This window comes from Cupressus sempervirens, chromosome 5 (genome assembly GCF_028749045.1).
Source record: "Cupressus sempervirens isolate cs-2001-9-10 chromosome 5, ASM2874904v1, whole genome shotgun sequence".
Taxonomy (NCBI): Eukaryota; Viridiplantae; Streptophyta; class Pinopsida; order Cupressales; family Cupressaceae; genus Cupressus; species Cupressus sempervirens.
In genome coordinates this window covers 838,140,693-838,163,180 of record NC_143122.1, presented here as the reverse complement: position 1 = coordinate 838,163,180, position 22,488 = coordinate 838,140,693, and the positions used below count along the sequence as shown (strand labels likewise).

Below are 22,488 nucleotides of genomic sequence, written 5' to 3'. Positions count from 1 at the left end.
GATCTTCGAGATGATGAGCTCATTGATGGGAGAACTGCTCGAGAAAAAAGCGCAAACCTATAGAGAGTTAATTTTGCTCTCATGGCCAACATTTACAATGTGTTTGAATCTCAGACATAATCCGAGGCTAAAGGAATTCTAGAGTGGGAATGGGTCATGAAGTCTGAACACCAAAGCTTGTTGAAGAATAATGCCCAGGTTCTTTATGATCTTTGATCAAGGAAGAAACCCATTGGCTACAAATGTGTCTACAAAATAGAATACAAGTTAAAGGTACTTTGGATATGTAGAAAGCTCATTTAGTTGCGAAGGGCTTTTCTCAATGTCTAGGCATTGATTATGAGGAGACCTTTTCTCCCACTACAAAGATGAGCAGTATCAAATTAGTCTTAGCCATGATAACACAGTTTGACCGAAAGGTCCATCAGATGGACGTCAAGAGTGCTTTCTTGAATGGTGATCTTCAAGAAGAGGTCTGCATGACGCAACCTTGTGGTTTCAAGGTTGCTTGTAAAGAATACTGGGTTCTTCTACTGGTGAAAGCTCTTTATGGTTTGAAGTTGGCTAGGTCATGTTAGATGAAAATTGATAAGTACCTCAATGACCAAGGTTTCCAGAGGAGTTCTTGAGACTCAAATTTGTAAATCAAAACTCCTAATAGTGACATCATCCTTCTACTCATTTATGTGGATGATTTGATCATCATTGACAGCTCAACATCTTTGATTTAGGGAATCAAACAAAGTTTATGCCAATCTTTTGATATGACTGACCTTAGGCTCATGCATTATTGTCTAGGGGTTGAGGTTTGGTAGCAATCTTCTGGTATATTCCTTTCATAATTTAAATATGCTAGGGTTCTATTATACAAGTTTCATATGCATGATTGCAAGCTTGCATCTACACCCATGGAGAAAGTTCTGAAGTTATCTGTCAAGTCTAATTCTCCTCTAGGTTATGATACTACATATAGGCAACTAGTAGGCAACCTAATCTACTTCTTTGCTACTAGACCTAATATCAACTTTGCAATTAGGTACATCTCATGCTTTATGATAGCTCCCAAGGTTGATCATTGGATGACAACAAAGCGCGTGTTTCGTTATTTGAAGGTCATTGCAGATTATGGACTTCTTTACTCTTGAAGTTCTAATCCTAAACTCAGTGGGTTCACATATTTAGATTGGGTAGGTTATGTCGATAAAAAGTCAGCTTTTGGATGTGTTTAGCTTGGGATCCACTGTGGTCACATGGACCAGTGAGAAGCAACAAACACTCTTGTCTACAAAGGCTGAATACAAAGGGACAATTAAGGCAGGTTGTGAAGTTGGTTTCGTCATATGCTTGGGGATATGTTGTTGTTACCAACAGGCTCAACAACTTTGTTGATAAAGAAGGTGTTATCAAGTTAGCATGGAATCCAGTCTTCAATGAAAGAACCAAGCATGTGGATTGTTACTGTCATTACATACGATAGTTGGTTGAAGACGAGACAAAACTTTTAGTATGTTCCTATAGAGGACCAGATTGTAGACTTTCTCACCTATCCTCTTGGTCCAAATAAGTTTGTCAAATTCAAAGAACAACTTGGTCTAGTCAATAGATTAATCAATAAGGGAGGGTATTACGACAATAGATAATTTCTATTACTATTTAATGGTTATCTATTCTAAATATTAGACTCTTTCTAGTATTTAGTTAGATTTTAGTTAACTTTTAGTTCTCTGTTAGCTAGAATAGAATGTTTCTATTCTTTATGATCGTTTCCTAAGGAAATACCATTTATTCATTTGTATATATTGATCTATTGATCTCTATTAATAATAAGCAAATATTTTACCAATTACTTCCCATAATAGTAAAGAGGGTCATATAAGGAGGGTAAGAGATCAATTGCATCATGTAAGGATGCCAAGAGATCACTTTTATCATGCAAAGAGGTCAAGAGAGCACTTGTATCATGTTAGTAGGCCAAGAGGGCATTTACATGAGAACCTCATGGCTTATTGTGCTAGGTTTTATGGAAGATGAGACTTGGATAGGGAAAGAGAAAGCAATGAGCAGGGTTCTGGCAAACATGCACTCTTGGGAATGTGTAGAAATTGTTTATCTTCGTACGGTAACAAGAACTTAATGCATAGATACAGAAGCAAGATATTCAATACAGGAAATATATAGAACTAAGAAGTAATTCATATATTCATTGATCACCAAACACAAGGTTACATTACATTCACAATATGCAATTTGCCTTTGACAACGAAGAAGGTTCATGCATATAGTGTCTAAGGGGGTGCGAGGCAAATCGTCGCCCCCGTGTTACTCCCTTGGTTATGCCAACTACTTAACTACACAAGTTTCCCTACAACATCATCCTCACCCCCTCCCCCCCCCCCCCCCAACAAAAAAAAAAAAAAGTCTCTGGACGACATCCAAAATGGCAGGATGGAAACACAAATGGGAATAATAACAATTACAGGACATGAGACTAAGAAGAAGGGGGCATATGAATCGTCCCTAGAGGGTTCACTAGCTGCTAGAGCTGGTGCCCTTGCTGTGTACGAATATGCAAATCTGCATGTGCCTGTGAGTTTACTTCGACTGCTTTCTTTAGCATAAGCGCAACGTCCTTCACCTCAGCCTCCTTCCTCTCACATGTTGCTCTTGCCTCGACTAATTGTGTCTTGGCCATATTTTTGGTCCCTGTGTGGCTGCCTCTAGTTGAGCCATAAGTGCTGCATGTTCCTACCTGCTGAGTGACTATTTGAGAAGCTTTATTTTCTCTATTTTCCTTTGTACATTGCTAAGAAAAGTGTCTTTGTATGCCTCTAGTATCTTATAGGTGAGCTTTGCAATGCGACTGCTATCTGACAATGACACCTCTTTAGTAGTCCACTCGGCCATCATATCGGGCGTCTCTATCACTGGCCACCCCCTTTCCTCTAAACTATTTTGGAAGGCTGAAGGACACCCCTCTTGCATATAGTACAAAACATGGGTCAACTCCTTTGATTTAGACTTTGCCGCATGTGTAAGCACTCGACTCTCTCAACCACATCAGTAAGACCAATAAGATATGCTTGTACTCTCATCATCTGAATCATACACTACTTTTGCCATCGGTGACATGGTCTCTAACTCCACTCTCGGAGAACACTTCCCCTCTGCTACACCTCCTTCCATATTAGGTGTCGTGTGGTCTTCGTCTCCTGTGGCCTCTAACTCTAGTTCGACTACATGTCCTTGGGTTGCCATATCCAATGCTTTCATTGAAGGATGTACTTTCCTCACGGGGGACTGAATGGAGTGCCTTGGTGTTTGCAATCTGAAACCTCTTCATGAGGTAGGCACTTGCATTGTCCATCACTGCCTTAGCTGAGGCATCTCCCACTAGATCAACCAATAGTGTTGTATCAATCTTCACCATAGCATTTGATCCAATCACCTCAAGTCAGACTTGTGACGTAATACCTTCTACATCTGGGACCTCCATCCCAACCTCTTGAGTTACTTCTCTTGACAGTGAGGGCTGTAACTCTGTAACCTTTCCTCCCACCAGAATTGTCTCAACCACTTGAGGCATCTCACTCTGCATCTCAGGAACTACAATGAGGGCTTCTTTTGCTGCTGGCTTTGGCTTGTGTACCAGTATGGGCACTCTTGCTGTCGTTACAATTGGAGTCGTAACAATAGGGGTCCGATTTCAGCCAAATGTCGGGGCGGAAATAACACTTGTAGTGGGCATCAAGTGTGATGTGGAAGACAATATAGGACCCACAAATAGTGACTAAGGCTCTGACATTGTCTTCGTCTCATCCTCCTCGTTTGTATGTGTTACAACTAGATAACATGGTTCACAATATGTCCACCTTTGTCATCGGTCAGTTGGATCGGGATTCCATACCTCGTTATGATTTGTTCACAAATAAACTTTGCTATGCTTAATGTAGAGTTATTTGGTAGTGCTCGTGCTTCCACCCATTTTGTTCAGTATTCGGTGGTCACTACTATGTATTGGCATCTTTGGGCACGACTAACCTAGAGGGCTCCAAGGAAGTCTAACCTCCATCTTTCAAACAACTTCTATGCGTGTGAAGGGTTGAGTGACATAAAGTTGCATTTAAGAGGCCTGCTTGCTCTTTGACAAGTATCGCATCCAAACAACCCATTCTCTCACATCATTATGTAGTTTCGGGCATCACAAGCCAGCTAGGAGCACCTTTCTTGTGGTGTCGGGACCCATGTGTCTGCTTGTTGATCCTTCGTGGGCTTCTCGAAGTACGCCTGGTACTTCTTCCATCACACATTGTATATGTACTTGGTTTGCCTCCATTTTGTATAGTAATTCATTGATGAATGGAAAAATCTGGCTCTGTAAAACCAACTTTCTCCATTCTCCTAGAGGCATGTCCTGTGGGAACTGGGTTGTGGATAGATACTCCCTTATACTGGTATACCACGAAGGGAGTATGACAATTTGAAAAAAATGTGCATCGAGAAAGTCATCATTGACTTCGAATGGTGGCTCACGAGACTTGATATGTGACAGTTGGTTGACAGTCACGTGGCTATGCCCTGGCCATACCACAATTTTGAATGTGAACTCTTGAAGTAGTAGAAGCCACCCATTGACTCTCCCCTGAACAATGAGCTTATTGACCAAGTACATGAGGATTTCGTGGTCCACATAGAAAGTAAATGGGTTAGGCAATGGGCAATACTGAAACTTTTGAACAAAGTAAACCATTCTGAGGGCTTCTCTTTTGTGGTGCTATAATTCTTCTCTGGTTTGGACAACAATTGGCTTGGAAAGTATATCGGGTGATCCAGTCCATTTGTCCCTTCTTGAGCCAAGGTGGCCTCGATGACATAATTCAATGCATCCATGAGTACCTAAAATGCCTTATCCCAATTAGGGAATGCGAGAATGGGAGCACCCAACAACCTTGTTTTTAACTCTTTGAAGGCCTCTCCTTGTGCTTCCTTCCAAACGTTGGCTCCCCCTTCCTCGTGAACTTATCCAACGGGTACGATATTTGTGCAAAATTCTTGATAAATCTGCGATAATATCCAATAAGATCAAGGAAGGATTTGACTCCGGTCATATCCGTAGGGGCTTCCATTTCCACTATCACTCGTGCTTTGTCTAGGTTGGTTTTCAGTCCAACTTTATAGACTGTGCCCAAGCCACTTTCCTTGTAGCACCATAAAGTGACACTTCTTGGAGTTGAGGGCAAGACGAGCTCACCAACACCACTCCATGCACTCCCCCAAAGCTGCAATGTGCTTGTTGTGCCCATTGAATATTGACCAATTGTCCAGGAATGCGGTAAAGTTCCCTATTGACATCTTGTCAAAGATGTGCAAGATGATCCACTGAAATTTAGTTGGCACATTGCAGAGGCTGAAAGACATACGATTGTATGCGTATACATCATCCTCTACTACAAAGGTTGTTTAAAATTTTTCTTCCTCTAGAATGGATATCTGGTTATACCCAAAAAACCCATCCATAAATGAATAAATTTCATGGCCTGCTACTTATTTTAAAATGTTGTTAGTGAACAGAATAGGGAATGAGTCTTCGATGGTGACTGCGTTGAGGCATTGAAAATCCACACAAATGCAGATCTTTTTTGCTTCCTTCTTCAAGGACATGATGATGAGAGAGACCTAGTCGCTTGTTTCAACTCGAAAAATGATGCCTGCCTCCAACATCCGTTCAATCTCCGTGTTTACACTTGCAACATAATTCCTATTCATTATGTATGGTGTCTTGTGCATAGGTTGGGCTCAAAGAATTAGGGGAATTAAGTGTACGCATAGCTTTGAAGGTACACCCTTTAAATCTTTGTACGTTGATGTGAACACATCCTTGTACTCCATAAATATTTTTAATGCGATAGTCTTTAGTACGAGAACCTAGTCATCCCCTATCAAGATGGTTTTTGGGTTTTGCTAATCTCCCAAATTTATTTCTTGTAATTTGGCTTTTTGGTATTTGATAGGCTCATCCTTAGGGAAGTGGTGAGCAAGGCTGTCTTTAGCTTTTTGCGTCCTCTTGTATTCTATGTATTCTAGAGGGAATTCATATTGCTCCTTGATTTCAGCACATTGCAATATGGCATGAATAGTTCATAGTCACCCATCTGCCAATGAAATAGGTTGTCCATTGAGTTTGCATCGTTTCAGTACTCCCTCAGTTGGAATGCCCCTTCGTCCTTGAGTTCCACTCCGCTTTTTCCTTTGTCCACTCCATCGTCAGGTTCAGAGTCTAAGGATGATCCCATCTCTTCGGCTATTTGCGTTATCAAGACAATCACGAATTTTCTCATGCCCTTCTCGAATGAGAGTGTTCTAGTTCTGGTTCACTTTGGCTATCACCAATCATCCTCTCTCTAAGATGACATCATATCCCTTTCGTTGGAGAGGGATTACTACTAAGTCTAGGGTAAATGGTTGTGTGCTAATCATGACTTTCTATGCCATCAAGGTCTCGAGGGGATTGATACAATGTTGGTTGGCCCCCAAGAGGTTGAAGGTTGGTAGCTGCAATGTCGGCTTCCCAAGGCTCTTCCATGTCTCCTTTGACAGAACATTCACTATAGACCCACTATCGACAATTATATCAATGAGAATGGTGCCTATAATACCCATCTCCACCACTACAGGGTGTCGTCCATTGTTCATCGTTAGTATCATCGAGTCTGCTACCGAACTACCAGGAGCCTCGATTTGTTTTGGGCTACTTGTTGTGGTTGTTGGGGGTGTTTAGGAGGTCTGTATGGAGGTGAAGCATTCTCTCAAGTAGGTCCTTGACCTTTACTGGAAAATCTAGTTGCATCACCTACCTTGAATTTTTTTTTTCTGTCGTCGCCCAAGCAGAGGTACTTGTTGAATCCCTTGACTCTTTATGGGCATGCAATTCTTTCTAAATTTCAACCTTTGCCTTTAATGCCCTTTGTTTTTTTGTATGAGGGTTAGGATATACGGCCTTCTTTGCTTGTACAGTTGTGATTGCTAGAACTCCTCCCTCCTTGCTTCTCCCTTTGACGTCAAGGAGGTTGACGCTAGGCTTCGAGTAGTTGGTGTCCTTGTGGTCACCATTTACACAACTTCTATGGCATCTCTTCCTTGCAGCAATCTGGGGCAAAGTGTTCCCATTGATTGCAGTTTCCGCATTGTATCATCAGTCTTCCTTTTGCATCATCCTAGATGTGAGTACTATTATTGTTGTTGTTGCCTTGACCTCCGTGCTGATTATTTTTGTAGATGCTAGAAGTTGCATCATTGTTATTTTGTTGGGCCTCCGTGCCGATTATTTTTGTAGACGCCAGAAGTCACATTATTGTTATTTTGTTGGGCACCTATCCCAGACATGGAGGGTTGCTCTTGTGTGAACAATACTTGTTGGTTTTTGACCCTGATATTGTAGGGATATTTTTAGTGGAATGTCCCATAATTTGGTAGATGTCACAAAAAGACTTCTTAAGACAAGAACCCTTTGTGTGTTTGGCTTCTTTGTAGTTAGTACACCATACGTCACCCTCCTTGTTTTTACTCGAGCCTCCTTTCGTTGCCTTCAGTTATTTGATCATTTGCTGAAGGTCGTTCTGCAAAGCATGTACTTTTTCACTTGAGTCCCCATAATTGCTACCTTCGGAGGACTCATCATTTGATGATGACTTGCTGGCTTTCTTGGAGGTCTTGTACTCACTTTCCCCCATGGTACAGTTGTATGCATTCTTGTACAAAGTAGGAGGTACTATTTTCATCTTCTTCTGGAGGGATGTTGTGTGTCCCTTGATGAACCATTGCTTCTTGAGTTCGTTCGCTAGTGCACACTTCATCTTACCAAGTAATTCCTTTAGCCGTTGCTTGTAAGCTCTAACAGACTCACTCTTCCCTTGTTTGGTACCATAGATTTTGGCTTGTATGGCATTGGCGTCTTGTAGTAATTTGAACTCCCGAAATTCTTTTTTCAATTTCGCCCATGTTATCAAATTGGTCTTATCTACACGGAATAAAAAACAAACAAAACACTTTTTATTTATTTATATCTCCGTACAAGACAAGTGTGTCGACTGTGCGACCTTGTCATTATAAATTTAGAAGTGTTCTTTGACACCCATCAGGCTTAAAGCTCATGGGTTGGTCCTTCGTTGGGATGCATCGCAGTCCTTTCCCTCTTGATGATTGCTTTCAACAAAGTTCCAAAGGATCTGTTGGTTCTCAAAATCGTAGATTGGAATCCTATGAGTCTTGCCAACTCGATGCTAGGATATCCAACCGGTTATGGCCAACTTGACAGGATTGATCAATGCGATCTAAATCCCCTGTGCTTCTGACTTTGCAAAACCAAGGCGGGTGTACTTGATTCTGGACAACAACCTTAAATCCAAGATGCTTAAAGCAGATTGGTTAGAACACAAATACAATGAAAGTTTTCCAAATGGCAAGAATTATAGAAAACCATAAACTTGCAATTTATGAATTAATAATAAAAAATGAAAATATGAATGTTTTTAAATAAGTATAGATTAATGCAACAAATGAATATATTAATTCTTTAGAGGGAAAGATATGAAATAATTGCCAGCATATGGATTATGAATCAAGAGTAAAATAAAGACCAGTTCTTAATTAAATGGGCAAACAGAGTTAAATATTATAAATTGAAATGTACAACTTTATAAAGTTCAATGTACTTAAACTATAGACAATTTTAACAATTTAGACGCGACGGATCAATTATATAAACACAATCTTAAACTAGTCTAGGGTGTACTTGATCCTTGACAACAACCTTAAATCCAAGATGCTTAAAGTAGATTGTTTGGAACATGAATACAATGAAAGTTTTCCAAATGGCAAGAATTATAGAAAATGTCAAACTTGCAATTTTTGAATTAATAATAATAAATGAAAACATGAATGTTTTTAAATACATACAGATTAATGCAACAAATGAATATATTAGTTCTTCAAAGGGAAAGATATGAAATAATTGTTAGCATATGGATTATGAATCAAGGGTAAAATAAAGACTAGTGCTTAATTAAATGGGCAAACAGAGTCAATATTATGAGTTGAAATGTACAAATTTATAAAGTTCAATGTACTTGAACTATAAACAATTTTAACAATTTAGACACGAGGGATCAATTATATGAACGCAATCTTAAACTAGTCTAAGATGCACTTTAACTCCTGCGATATGGAGATAAACTAGACAAATACGAAAACAATTAAATATTTCACAATATTTATGTTTATCAAGTTTAAAATGCAATAATGACCCAGTCCACTTGTCCGAACATTAAAACATTTATAGAATTTAAAAAATAATTATAAAGGACAACTTAATAATATATCAATTCAAAAATTCAAAATAAATAATTATGCCGAAAATAAAATCGCAATAAAGACACTCCTTATAGATGATCTCTCTACTGCGAATTTATCGAGACCACATATAATTCACCCTATAATTCAAATCCATGAGCTTTGTTCAATTACTCATTCTTTTACCAATGAAAAAATATAATATATCAAATTGTGCATAGGATATGTAAAATTTTAAATATGAATATGAATTGTATCGTTTGATATTACATCTTGAATTTATAATAGATGGAGAGGTATCCGTTTCCTTTCCAGGCATCACCTCCTTTCATAACTAATAAACAATCAAATTCTAAATATAACTTATGACTAAGTGGCTTTAAATTTTTTATGATTTATAGTCTTGAACTTGGATTAGACTCCCTGTGCTTTGGATCGGCAGATTCTTCCTCTCTTTAAATTTCTCAACTGAGCCATAGGATGGATGTGGCGAATCATTTTTTAATATATAAAGAACTCCCCCATAACATCCATATCGAGCATATCTGGTTCACACAATAGGAATTCCAACATTCTGTTTCTTGCGTGCATTCATTTCCTTCATGCTCTGACTTGAACGCTTAAAACTTCATGAATCTGTAACAGATATCAGGCCTTTTAGGCAAAATCTTTCTCCCGCATTCATCTCACACACCTGCAGCAAACATAGAATGCAATTAGGTATTATTTAGCCGTATAAGATTTAAATTAGATGATTTTTACTGGATGTCAGAAATCTTCTTTGTCCTTTTCCGTGTATCTTCTTTAATTCTTTGTATGCATGTTTGGAACTTATTGCCATCGAACTCTTTATACACGACATCTATTCTTGTATTGGGCTTGGTGGTTTGAAATGGATCCATGTCTTTAGAGAGTCATGGTAACTTTGTGTGTCAAAACTGACCTGGGACTCCAGCCAACATCTACAGTCCTATTGTAAAAAAATAATCTACTTATGTGCCATAGATTCTTTATACAATATTTTAATACTGGTTGTGTAGATGCTCATACGCATGCAATTCTGGAGATGGAGAATGTGGGAAATTGTTCTATCTGGAAGAAGATTATATTGCACCACGAGTATGGTGTCTGTAGGGAATCCACATCTATCTTAGATAATCATTTTTTGTTAGCCGTTTCTATGAATGCTGATCATGATTTCCTTACCGTAGAATCTCTTGATCGTTGCTGGATATAAAAGTAGAAGTGATTGCTGTGCATATCTTGTATACAATTATTTCATGTATTGTTTTTAAAATATGCCATAGAATCGTTCCTTGCCCATGTAGTACAATGATTATTGTAGAACCTTTCTATTGTTAGTCTCAAATAAATTTAAAGCTACATTGAAAGATTTTCTGGTTATTGTAACCAACACCTTCATATTTAAAATCCTTCTTTCTTTGGATTCATATTTTCTCATTCTTCAAGATCAAAAATGGAGACTAGAATTTTGGTCTCCATCAGGATCTATTGTCATTGTTGTTTGTTCTTGACTATTTTACTTCGATTTCACTATGCGAGGAATACTTGTGCCAATAGACGAGGCAGTTAGTGCAAAAGCCTATCCGTCATCGGATTGACATTTAGTGCATCCCACACAGAGTCCTCCGTAACTTCCTCTTGCTCGGCTTCCCATTGCATGAATGTCTCAATGGCAGCCCGTACGAAAATATGGAAGTTGTCAAAGCGTGCTCCCCATCAAAAAGTTCTCTGATTTCTTCTTCATTAGTTGCCCTGTTGTCGTTCATAGTTAGTCCCATCTATTCCATTACCGTGCTTCCCAAATTCAATTCGGCAACGACGCCAAATGTTTACCCTCGTGGAGTAATAAGAACTTAATGGATAGATATAGAAGAAAGGTATTCAATACATGAAAGATATAGAACTCAAAAGTAATTCATATATTCATTAATCACCGAACACAAGGTTATATTTGCAATATGCAACATGCCTTTGCTAATGAAGAAGGTTCATACATATAGTGTCCAAGGGGGTGCGAGGCAAACTATCGCACCCATGTAACTCCCTCAATATGCCAACTACCTAACTACTCAAGTTTCCTGACAACATAAATGGCTTTGGGTATACCTATCATGTTTCTACCTCCAATCTTTAATATGCTTACATAATGTTGTGATGATAATATAATCTAATTCTAATAATTGAATAAATCATCAAAATATATTTTTGTATGTTGTGAATGTTATGAATGTAGTATTTACATCCAGGATCACAATATTTAAAGATATCTACATAGTAAGATGTAGCTGTTGACATTTTTTTGTCACCCTTTAGCCCATTACAACTAATCATTTAGAGAGACCTTTCATGGGCTAAGCTTTGTTTGTTGTCGACACATGAAGTGTGCTCTGTTTTCTTCTTAGGCGGTTGAAAACATTGTTTGTTTTCGTCATTGGATAAAATGGCTTATCCAAGGAAGATTTTTGGCCCATATCGACGAAGAATGTTACTCGATAACTCCTATCGAGTAATATTTTATTCCTTCTTCGACATATGCTCTTGACGGAAAAATTGTGTGTTTTCACCAAAGTGGGTCCTAGTCACTTTCAAAGGTTTGAAGTGCTGGTCATCTTTTTTGAGATCGATGGCTCAGATTTTATCGCATGTTTGCAACTAAATCTGAGGGAAGAAATTTTTGGATGTGAACATGTGCAAGCCAAAAATATTGTGTTTTCGTGCCCATGTTAATTATTACTGGTGATTGCACATGATTTGAGAGCAGAATATTTATTGCTGCGCTGCATTTATTGGGTTCTACACGTGACACAAACACTTTTTCTTCCTATGTTGCCACTTGCAGAGGGTATGGCATGATTTTCTTGATTGCAGGGGCATTTATTGGTCCATTTCCTATCATTTCATGGATCAGATATGCATAGAAATCAGATTCATTCTGATTTATTCTACTTGGGCTGTCTCTTCCTTTTGTAGAGTACCTTCATTTCTGGTTGTTTGCTGTCACTTCATGATCAGATGTATACACAATTAGATTTTATTTGATATTTTATTGACTTGCATTCTGTAATCAAAACTCCAGTGTGGCTGGAGTTGAACTCAACTATTGTAATGTGAGTTATGTCTGATCTCTTTAAAAGATAGTTTTGTACATATTTGCTAGGTTCTTCTCTGGTTCATTGCAGTAGCATTATGCTTCGCCATTGTAATTTCCTTATGCCTTGCAGTAATAGAATTCTCAGTTTTTTTACCTCTTCTCACCATTTTAGTATCTTCTGCATATTATTTGCCTTATAGTAAATGTTTCTTTCTTATTTTCTTAAGTTTGTATGTTGCAATCTATTGCTTATGAATGCTATATAAGTGAATTCATCTTCCTTGAAGCATCTCATTAGTTCTGATCTGCATATAAGTCTTTAGGAAATAAAATAGAGTTGAGAGTTATGTATGTAATGAGGGTTTTATTAATGCATAGTGCAGTCCTAGGTAGAGAGAGCAACTGTATTTCAATCTGGTGCACCATCCCCCTTTCCCTATCAGTATTTTCAATTTTATGGATTCCTCCCTTTATTTTCAAAGTTGTAGTTAGGTGCACCCTGATAGTAAGGAAAGTGGCCTTATTTGGAGATTCAGTTTCAAGGCACAAGTCCCACTCTTGGAGGTTGTTTCAATGTTACACAAGGTTGCTTGAGTGTCATACCTCAAGCATGGGTGCACACTTTTGTGTCAACAGTAACCCTTACGCTAATTTGTTGCAATTGTGATTCTAGGGAAAATTAGGAAGGGGATATCACATAATTGCATAAACTATCTTTTGCTCTGCAGGCTGGCAGGAACAAAGCTTTGATACCAATCATAACCTCCCTTTCTTGAGATGTTCTGTAAAATAACAGAATTCTGTCAAGATGTACTAGTTTTATCAAAGATTGCACTCTGAATAAGTATAACCAAGTCAATATATCATTGCACAATACCTAAGTTGATTGATTTATGGATCCCCCATAAATGCCTTGCAAATCTATTTAGCTAAAATTCTCTTATCCCTTATTGAAATGTCCAACATTAGACAACTTAAGTGAGTAATTAATTAGTGACTCAATATAACCCAAGTTGCAGAAAGTTCTTAAATGATATGATTATGTGATTCTGGTCATATCAAATGATATTGAAGGCTTGGTACGAGATCCACATCACCAATTAAGCTCATTTATGTTGAAAACCCTACAGAATTGAACTTATATTGTTCAAGAACTTTGGAGATTTCTGAGCACACCAGCAGCCTTCTAAGTACTAAAAAACTGGGCTAATTGTTCACAAATAAACATTACTGAAATGGGGACAATACAGACAAAATCTGAGACTCTAAGTCTAAAGTACTTGAAAATGTAACATACCAACTATACTATCCTAAATAATTGGGAAAATAAAAATTTCTGTAGCGAGGAAAGGATATATGCAGTAACAACATAACTGAAGTAACTGCTTTCCACTTCAAATGAACACGAATAAGAAATTCCATTAACTCACTAAAAATAAATTACCAACTAATTTTCAGATGAATCTGATTTCAGCAAATTTATTCTATCACTTAAACAAAGTAAGGAGGTGAGTAAGAAATGCAACATTAACTGTCATATGAGAGAAATTAATGCTACATTACTATGTAATGTGACAATAGAATTGACTACCAAGGAGTAATTAATGAAACCTGAACTTGTTGGTTCCATCTTTGCTGAGCTTCTTTTAGCTTCTGACCTCCATGGGGCAAAAGAGTATCATCAGGGTCTTTTGCCACTCAGTCTTTGATATTACAATCGTGACCTGATCGTCAATCGCACCACTTCCACATGGAAGTTGCCTGACCTTCCCCAAAGGCATGTGAACACGGCTTCAGTTTTCTTGCCATCTGAGACTCGCTGTAGAAGCCACAACTGTTGCAGCCAGCCAAGCTATAAACATCTCCACCTCTTGGGGTGACCTTTCTAGCTAGACATTGACCTACTGGTTCTAGTGACTAACAATTACTACCCATAGTATAGTAACACCTTGGCCAAGGCTTTAAAGTACAAGCAGAAAGCCCTGTGTAGTCAATGTGACAATTAGACTATGTGAGAGTTATAAAGACCCTTTAATCAGATATCCACATCCTTATGGCATCATTGTTCATATGAGATCATGTTTTCTTAAAATCTTGGCCAATACACATTATTTCACCCATAGGGTTGACCAATTTTGTTTTAATGATTCAAGTGGACAAGTAATCAGTTGGTAGTTTGCTGTCCCTCTAACATAGATTCTCCTATTGCTTAAGGCAGGAAGATAGATTTGCTTATTCAATTCAGTCAAATAGCAGATAATAGAATTTGGAGATGCATCACATGGCAGACCCGATTTCCAAATTCTCTCTCTTTTGTGCGCAAAAGGAATATCATGCAACAACCATGAAGAGTATTGGTTTGACTTGATGGAATTATAAACCCTTATTTTGCTTATAATTGAATGGTCTATCACAGACAGAGAAATATGATAGCATATGTTCAAAGGATTCCATCTCTGTTATATTAAACAAATAATCAAAGAGTTCTTTCCTTACATAAACAGTAAAACTAAATGCAGTCATTTGATTGTTTTTTTTTTACCTATACAGCAGATATGAATGCCTAGGATCAAACAATCCAATCTTAATATGAAAAGTAAAGATAAATGCATAGGATTGAATGATCCATTCTAAACATGATCAGTAATGAGATCTGTTGTACTTCTTTCCCAATATTGTACATACAAATATTAAATCATCATATTTATATTTTAAGTTTAAATAAATTGATAAATCCCATAACAGTCTAATTTCTCACTTAACATGAAATAGGTATTACAGTGTTTAAAGGCTCACAAGGAAGGGATGCAACAGAAAATGTCATATGTTGATCCTATAATTTCTTGAAGAGGTTTTTGGAAGAATATTTAAACATTGGAGCAATAAACTGTTGTATCAGGACATTTACTATTATGTTCACCTGTGAAAATATCATATGTTTAATTGACACTGCAAATGAACTTTGATCTGATTGGAGCTTTGAAATGCTTGTACTAAAATTGCTTTGCAGTACAGGGGAATGAAATAATATCCTAGTAAACCAGCATCTACAGATTGCAAGCTGTTCATTTATTAATTTTTTAGAATGGAAGAAAAAATGGTTACAGATGAGCATTGTGCTGTATAAAAGTATATGCATTACAAGCCGCTCAAGTAACTGGTATCATTTATAAGATAAAACTTGCAGTTCTGGAGTATCCTTTGTCAGGTGACCATTGTCCAGATTACATAATTAAGAGATTCCGTGTGCTATAGATATTTGTGACAATTTATTCTGTTCTTACACACATTCAATCATCCTCTTATGTTTTCATGTTTTCGATTATGTTTTCAGCAGTTTGTTGGTCAACATGCCAATGTTGGTTAAAGCTAGTTTCTCAAAACCACGTGGTATTTCAACAGTTCCAAGCATCTCCAATGGCCAGCTTCTCCCGTTTCCAGGCAGTTGCTCTTTCTTTAGCATTATTAGTTCTATCTTATCTTTAAATTTTATGACATGGTCTAGATGTTGATGATTGTGAATTAAATTTTTTTATCTCATTTATCAGGACAACCTAGCCGGATTTTTGCTGATCACATATTTTACAAGGGCAAAGGTGCACTTTGTTTGAAGCCAATAGCACCAGAATTCTGCCCATTGAATACAGAAGGATATGTGGGTTGTTTCATACAGATTTCAGCATGTTTTTATAATTTAATATTTACAACAGCTATCATCTTGCTTTAAATTTTTTTATTTACACTTGATAGAGTTATTTACAATGCTTCTGGTTTGGATTGTGTCTGATTTTTGAATCAATGTTTTCGTTCGCACTCTGTGATCCATATCAGAACAATACACAGCACAATCAGACACAATCTAAATGAGAAACAATATAAATAATTATTATGGATTGTGGAGAACAAATATTCTTAATTGATAGAATTGTTCGTTGTGTTTGTTATTGATGCACTTTAAAGCCTGGGGCTATTAAAATCTCAAGAGCAGGCACTATTCTTCTTCAATTTGCTCATTCTGTTGGAGAACGAAAATATGATTGGAAGAATAAGCAGGTACGGTTCCATATGCTTTTTATAGTCTGATTAATTTTTCTATTCTTATTTAGAGTACCCTAATTTTTCTCACTTCTTCCCTTCAGTTGTATATTCTGGAGCAAAATACTTGTCCTTTGTTATTATCTATACCTATAGCTAATTTAATTGGTTTTAGAATTTTTTTGTTAGAGTTAAAGAATGCTTGGACCCTCTGATTTAGTATTTTTGTGGTTGGTCCCAATTTTATTGTTATCTGTTGCAAGCTACTCTTGAAACATTTACTGGTACAGGGTAAAGACTTTTTCTTTAGTTATTGACGTAAGGCAATCTTTGCACATATGATCATGCCATCTTGCAGATATTTGCTTTATCAGTGACTGAGCTTGGATGCTTAATAAGTTTGACTCTAAACGAGTCATGCGAATTTTTTCATGACCCTTTGAAGGGTAAAAGGTAAAGGAATTCCAATAAGATCTGTGGACTATGTCTTGACGTTTGGATTCAAAAGATTCTATTACACATGATCTCTTTCTGCAGAAATAAATATTAATCATATCTGTCTTGACATTTGGAATTGAAAGATTCTATACCAGTTGAACTGCTATAAGAGAAATAATTACCGGCTTCCAAATCGTTCTCTCTTAATTTGCTTCCTTTAACTCATTAGTTTGTCATATTGGATAGCAGTTTCACATCAATAGATTAATCTAGTTGAATTCTCATATAACCATGATTGCTCATCTCCAATGTCATAATTGTCATCAGTATTTGTATTTCACAGTGGTTCAGGTAAAATACACAAAGTCCTGCAGCTGACTCCATTTCCAAATGCCTCAGAAGCTCCAGGATATTTTTTTAGATTAAGTAAGTTTTTTAAAATTTTCAACTCTAATGTCTGAAGTAGCATGTGCTTTTGGTTTTGAACTGAGGGAAAATAGGAAAATGGACTCATTGGTTTAATTCTTAATTGAAAGGATGTTCATATGCTTGATTGGTCTTACCACTGTTCAGGTTTCAAATTAAGTTTGGCATGTGTTAGGTACTGCCCATACCTAGTGATATGTACCTTTTAGTGTAAAATGAAAAATTCAATGTATTTAACCTGCGTATAGTTAAAAATTGAGCACTTTTGGATATTCACTTTGAAAACTCATTTCTTTTATCTATGATACCAAATCCACTTGCAGTCTGGTTGGATCTGAGTGTGGTTTAAACTGGATTCAGGATTTGTTTCATTTGACCCATGAATATGGATAGGATGTAGAAGAATGGGGTAGGGTTCATTTGGGAAGAACATGGGCAAGCTCAGGAAGGATTTAGGGGAACCCCGTTGATCCCAAGGTGAATCCATCAGTTCCTTATGGTTTTTAATTTTTTAAATAATTTTTTCTCACTTTTACGTTGACCTGGTCACCCTAAAATATATTTCAAGTACCAAAACAAATTCATTGTAGCTCATTTCTATTGCAAAAATCGAACACCATTTCAAAAATCTTTTACTCGGTGAAGCTTATTAGGGAGCTGAAGATTGATTTTTGGAGGTTTTTATTTTATAATGGGTGCATTACTATTCCTATGTATTTGCAAGTGTCATTGGCTGCCAAGAAGATCATAATTTCTTTTGGCAAAGAGGTAAGTTTTCCATTTTGTATTTGCCTCCGTTTTTGCAATCTTTTTTGTTTGTTTATTCTTTCATTTTTATACAAATACATATCTATGTTTAAATGTTTGAAAGAGCTAAGTTTATATATATTCATATCTATTTTATCTTTTGACAGTTTATTTGTTCTGTTTTTAACTTCTCAGCATAGAAATTGCAGCGGTCAATAGTTCTAGCTCCATAGGTGGGCCTAAAAATAAATCCGTGTTCTCCATAGAAGTATGCTGATATGATACAATTGGTTTTGAGTGGTGGGGGTTATAGCTGCATTTGCTATGGGTGTGATGTTAGATATTGAAGTTTGTCAAATCAGATGAAAGTTCATTTGTGTGGAATACTTTGACACAACATTAAAGCTCACCTTGGGAAGAATGATGTACCTATTCCATTGAGTAAGTGATAGCATATATTATGGAACACGAACAAGCAGATAAATTGGCTAGCCATAGAGAAAATTATCCTTTAGCAAAAAGAGGATCAAAGGGAATGAAGTTACTTATGACCATTCTTGTATAGTCTTGAAAGTGAAGAGCCCACTACAAACACAAGAGAAAAGGGTCCTTGGGAAGCTGCATTTTAAAATGAAACTCGAGACATTAGCAATGCATAAGAAGATGTATTTATGCAAATGGGTTTGCTTTCAATGTTGTTCAATAACTATATGGGTAGGAAATCTGGTGAGAAAAAATAAAGAGGCTCCAAATGGGTATAAGGACTTGGGTAGTGAGAAAGTGCTTGGCACCTAAACTGTCTTTAATCTGAAACGCCTCAATTTAATGATGATTTAGCACCCATTTAAGGCAAGTTCATCATTCATTAGCATCTTTCTTTGTTTCTTCCCTTTTCCGTCTTTCCTCCTAGGTGGAATTGGGGTAAAACCTAATAGATCCTCTTTAAGAGCTCCTTTTTTTATGGTGTAAAGCTCGAGGTTGGATCTATCCACCTAGGTCCTCTCTTCCCTTCATTTAATCACTCAAAATCTACTCTCTTCATCAAAACGGTATTTTCTCGAGCTTTGTCCTTGATTTCTGGGATCCGAGACCTTGAGGACCTCCAAAAGGTTCTTGGTCCTAGTTGTTAGGGATGTAGTGCGTCCTTGGCTAACCAGGGATGCAGTTCTTCCTTGAAGGGCCAACCAAGGACTCAGTGCGTCCTTGATTGTGCCCTCGTTTGGGTCCTCTACTCGGATCCTAGGCCCGGTTAATCTTGGGTGGTTAATTTCTAGACAAGCTGGCCTGTGGGAGATAGTTAATTCCGAGCCCTTTATAAACCCCTCCATTAGCTTGATTTCTCATCCGTCAAGTTCATATCAGGCATGCACAAGATCAAGCAAGCATCCAAGTTCTCAAGCAATCTCTCCACTGAAGATCAAGGATTCATGCATTCAAGCTATTGAAGGAGTTCATGCTAGATCTTCTATTGTACTTTTAACATTCAATATCTCCCTTCATATATTTAAGATCCTTTGTTGTATCTTCTACATTCATCCTCTCAAGATCTACATTCATTCATAAGGTGGTTTTCAAGCACATTCATTAATGAAGGTTATGGTTTCACTTTGACTTCCTTTCTAGGGTTTTTGAGGTTGAGTCAAGGCTATTGCATCTACATACTTGATTGCATTCTAAATTCAAGAGGATATCATAGATTTGCATTGCTTTATGTTAGATCTATCGCTACTACTTGCTAGCCTTCTATTTTTATTTCAATTCAAGGTTAATTTTAAACCAAGGTTTGGCTGAGGCAACCCCAAAAAAACCCTTTATTTTGTAGGTTTTAGCACTCGGATTGGCGAACAGGTTGCAGATTTAATTACCCTTTTTGGCTTACCTTGGAATTGTGAAAATAGAACCAACGTCGCACTCATTCTTGCAAAGATTGACTAGGTCACCCTTAGTCATCTAGTTTGGCCCTCGTAGATTGCCGAACAGTTTCTGGGTTTTGTTTGTCTCGCAGTTTTCAACCTAGAACACGGGATTCAGCCCTTTCTGAGGTCATTGAACAACCTGTTTTTCAGGTTTGTATTTCACTAGGTATATCATTTTCATCTTTTCTATTTTAATATACTCTATCATCTCATCATATCTTTATATCTCAACATTGTATTGTCTATCTTCTTGCTAAAACCCTTTCAAGGTGGAGGTGAGAGGGAAATAAATTTAAGTTATTCACTCCTTTTGCATTAGGTTACACATTGATACTTCCTCTTGTGTCAATCAAACCTAATCAAAGGGGTGGATCTGAAAGATTTTGCCCATTGTGCTCTTTTAGATCTACCTTCAAGCAGTTAGGCTTTATAGAAGGAACTAGGCTCTGATACCAAATGAAGAGCACATGATTATACTAGGAAGGGGAGGGAGGGGGGGTGAATCAATATAATAACAAAATTTCCAATTTAAACTTTTATACAAACAATTAACTTCAAATGCTTAAATGAACAATTATGCACATAAACATTATAACGCAAGATTTACGTGGAAACCCAATGCAGGAGAAAACCATGGCTAATAATTGCTTTCTTATATAAACTGTTCTTTTACAATTGTTTCGTAGGCTACATCCTAGAGGCTACGACCTCTATGTTTATGAGCAATGACTCACTTGAAGCTTCAACTCCCACACTTCGCAGGCTCCGACCTACTGGAAGCTCCAATCCCACACTTAGCAAGCTCCGAGACTTACTCAAGAAAATTAGAGGAAACCTTTTCATTTTGAGAGTATGCTATTAACTTATTCAAATAAAGGATTGATAGCCCTCACTATTAGAAGTTTTGTCCAATAGAGGGTCTAATTCCTCAAAACATGTTACAACAATTCTTAACAAAGTTTATCTATCCTGATGCTTCATGATAAAGTCAAGAATGATAACACAAGTTTTCTAATACAATCTGGACCTCTTCTCCCCATGACATCTTAGTTTGCAAGTCAGATGGTAATCCAGATACGTTCTAGATATTAACACAGAGTCCAAGGGTCCCAATATAGCTAAACAATATAGAAGCTAGATACGCTCCCATATCATGAGCGTCAAACAATACAATATCTTGAAAATATACCAACATAGAGAATCCCATGGAGTCTTTGCAATAATTTGATCAATACTTGCAATCATCCATTTTGCTAAGGTATGTGTTGTGACCTTTTCACACCACCGTCCCGTTGCAAATGGAGGCCTTTTCTTTTTGCTTGTTAGCTCCAAGGTTTTGGCAGTGAGGTGTTAGTTCTGAGCTCTAGAGATTGAAAAATGGACAAGTTTACTAGTCACCAAGGCTGCAAGGATAAACAAGTCTTAAGAGTTTAAAAGCCATTAGGGATAAACTATAGAAAAATAATAAAAATACATTTTTTTGCAAAATTCAATGAGAAGATGCAACTAATGAGATATTTGTTGCCATGATTTCAGTCCCCTATATTTTTCGAACTTCTAGGATTAGGATTGAGTCAATGTGATGTGATGTCTTTGTCTAGATTGCCTTTAAAGGACTTCTCTTCTCATCTATTCCTTTGTGTACACCTAAGTGGGCATTCAAAAGCAATCTAATGCATTTGTTCATATTAGGTGATTAAGTTAGGGAGGGTAAGTTTATGCATTTCCCAGATGAGAAGAAAGTTGTTCAGAAACCCTAACTCTATGATCAAGTATTTCATTGAAGGCATGATACATCTGAAAGAAGATCACATTACATTCAGAATAGATGGCGACTAAAAACATTTGGATCAAAGCTCATGTCCAAGATGTAGATTACAGGAACATCATGAAAATCAGAGAAGTCGAATCGACTGCAGGAGAAGCAAATGAATCCTCAGAAATGATGAAAGAACTCGGTCAAAGGTGGTGTGACTTCCTTCGAAGTCCAATCGATGCCTTATATTTAATTTGCGTGTCTACATTGCAAAGTTGACAAGTCAAATGTCTCAAAGTTTAAATCCAGATCGTCAGATGAAGATTAGATCGACTGATGGCGTTTTAAGATGGAATTATAATGGTCCTTAGAGATGTATCTTCCGGTTGTCATATCATAAAGATCAACAATCGTCGTGTGTTCATCGGTGATTTAAGGTAACCCAAAGTTGACATGGTGAAGCAACGAAAACCATTGTTCGTAGGGTTGCAGGGGGTTAAAGATGATTTGAGGTTAGTTTCACGATAGAGAGAAAAGCTTGTGTTCGCAGAGTAGTAGGTAGTTTAAGTCAACCTTGGGTTAATGTGGTGAACAAATGAAAACCAATGATTGCATGGTCGTGAGTGGTTAGAAGAAACCCATAGTTAAGGCAGCGACAGAGTGAAAGCAGAATGATCGCATTGTCGCAGAGAGTTAGTCTTAACCCAGAG

At 37.2% G+C, this 22,488-nt stretch overlaps 1 protein-coding gene across 4 annotated transcripts in view; it reads left to right on the top strand.

The window, feature by feature from the left end:
* Positions 1 to 22,488, top strand: part of LOC149558487 (single-stranded DNA-binding protein WHY1, chloroplastic-like) — a 70,866-nt gene that overhangs the window by 35,939 nt on the left and 12,439 nt on the right. For 3 of the 4 annotated variants that reach the window (XM_089832694.1, XM_089832697.1, XM_089832696.1), the window contains 5 exons: positions 15,795 to 15,901; positions 16,009 to 16,115; positions 16,421 to 16,513; positions 16,854 to 16,948; positions 17,277 to 17,359. In XM_089832694.1, the coding sequence (XP_089688820.1) occupies positions 15,795 to 15,901; positions 16,009 to 16,115; positions 16,421 to 16,513; positions 16,854 to 16,948; positions 17,277 to 17,359 (485 nt within the window). The remainder of the gene's footprint in view (positions 1 to 15,794; positions 15,902 to 16,008; positions 16,116 to 16,420; positions 16,514 to 16,853; positions 16,949 to 17,276; positions 17,360 to 22,488) is intronic. The other variant, XM_089832695.1, reaches the window with a different exon arrangement.